Raw genomic sequence first — 1,883 nt, forward strand, 5'->3', positions numbered from 1 at the left:
ACAAATACATAAAAAAAAAGTTGCATTCTCAGACCTTACTCACCACTCCTACTAAGAGGCACTCTCTAATTTGATTACACTAGTAAAGGACACCACACGGAATTTTTGAAATGCAAAATAGGCTTCTAAACGAATTTTTTTTTTCAAATTTAATTTTCAAGACCAATTTGAATCACAACTTTTTAATTGTCTCTTGGAAAAATAAGCGAAGGAGACTAAAATTAGTAAGCAATGCATATTACATAAGGTGACATATACTTAAAACTATCACGTATAAATAGAAAAACTCAAATTAGTCCTAACTTGTGTTGCAAATTCCCATCCCCCTTAGAACAACATGCTAGTATGCTACATACATGTCATTTTCTAAACAAATTCCCAAAACCACATCCTTTTTTATCGTCACTTGATAAGAAATATAACATCGAGAGATACTACTATTACTAAGCATCATACATGACATGACAAACAGTAAAAATGATCATATATTAAGTGTACGTAGAGACGTAAGATTAGTCATTTCGCTACGAACTAATTGCTCGTAGGTACTTTTGTTGCGAGCATCCAACCACTTTATAGCGGCAGGCTACGTACATGTACTGACAAAATACGATTGATAAACATGGTGAAAGAAAGGGGGAGATAGGGCCCCATGTTGTTCTAGTAGGAAGCTACAGGGGTAGGGCAAACCCTAACTGGTTTGGAGAAGAATTGCATGGGCTTGTACAAAGTTGCCTCTCATAAACAATTATTTGGTCTTTTTTTTTTTTTTGGACCCCACACCCCACATGACTTTGCTTTCTCTTCTTATAATTTCTCCCCCATAAATACCCTCTTCACATCTTCAATCCTCCCCCACCACCACCACCTTAAGTACTCTCATATACTAGTACACAATTCTCTCAAATTCTCCCATTACAAAGTCCCTCTAAAAAGCACACCAAAACAAAAACAAACAAATAAACAAAAAAAATGGGTACAAAAAAGTCCAACAAGCTAGCACAAACTGCTGTATTGAAGCAAATCCTCAAAAGGTGTTCAAGCTTTGGGAAGAAAAATGGCTACAATGAACAAGGACTTATTCCTGATGATGTCCCAAAAGGTCATTTTGCTGTTTATGTTGGCCAAAACAGAAGCAGATATATTGTCCCCATTTCATGGCTTGCTCATCCTGAGTTCCAAAGCCTCCTTCAAAGGGCAGAAGAGGAGTTTGGATTTGATCATGACATGGGCATAACGATTCCTTGCGAAGAAGTCGTTTTTCGCAATCTAACGGCCATGATAAGATGAAAAAGGAAAGAAATTTCCCATTATAATAATTAGCTTCATTTTTTTTCTCCTCTCTTTCTTTCTTTTTGATCTTTTTTTCTTGTACTTAACACTATTGATATGTATATCAGTATATGATATTGATCTTCCATTTGCCACTTGTGGTCCTCACCAGTACTACTTCTAATCTCTCAAGAGATTTTTTTTTCTTTCTTTCTTTTTGGCCTGAGATTGATTTTCTCAGAGATTATTGTATACTTTTATTATTATTATTTTTATTATTTCACTTGTACAGTTTTCCTTAGCGTTGCATCTGTGGCCGCTGAGAGATTAACTGTTATAATTGGAAGAGTTCATTACGAAATTTAATTCCCTGTTTCCTTAGTCACGCTTTGTGATAACGTTCATGTATCTGAATTTCCAAGTTTTGGATGAGAATGAAGAACGATAATTAAGGAAGAAAATAAATGACCAATAAGTGAACTTGCGTATAGAACAGAAAATACAAAATGGGGGTATTAAATTCAAAAAAAGAAAAGAAAAGAAAAGCTAAATATAGCTGGTAATATCAATTGTCACAACTAGTTTTAGATAACCTTATCATGATTAGCGGT

The 1,883-nt window shown here is 34.7% G+C and overlaps 1 protein-coding gene across 1 annotated transcript; it reads left to right on the top strand.

Moving 5' to 3' along the window:
• Window positions 1-863: 863 nt before the first annotated feature.
• LOC21409344 (auxin-responsive protein SAUR50) lies at window positions 864-1,525 on the top strand. The gene has a single exon (XM_010115065.2). The coding sequence runs from the start codon at window positions 973-975 to the stop codon at window positions 1,288-1,290; it is 318 nt and encodes a 105-aa protein (XP_010113367.1). The 5' UTR covers window positions 864-972; the 3' UTR covers window positions 1,291-1,525.
• The last annotated feature ends 358 nt before the right edge of the window (window positions 1,526-1,883 follow it).

Source organism: Morus notabilis, unplaced genomic scaffold, assembly GCF_000414095.1.
Source record: "Morus notabilis unplaced genomic scaffold, ASM41409v2 Scaffold384, whole genome shotgun sequence".
In the NCBI taxonomy this organism is placed as follows: Eukaryota; Viridiplantae; Streptophyta; class Magnoliopsida; order Rosales; family Moraceae; genus Morus; species Morus notabilis.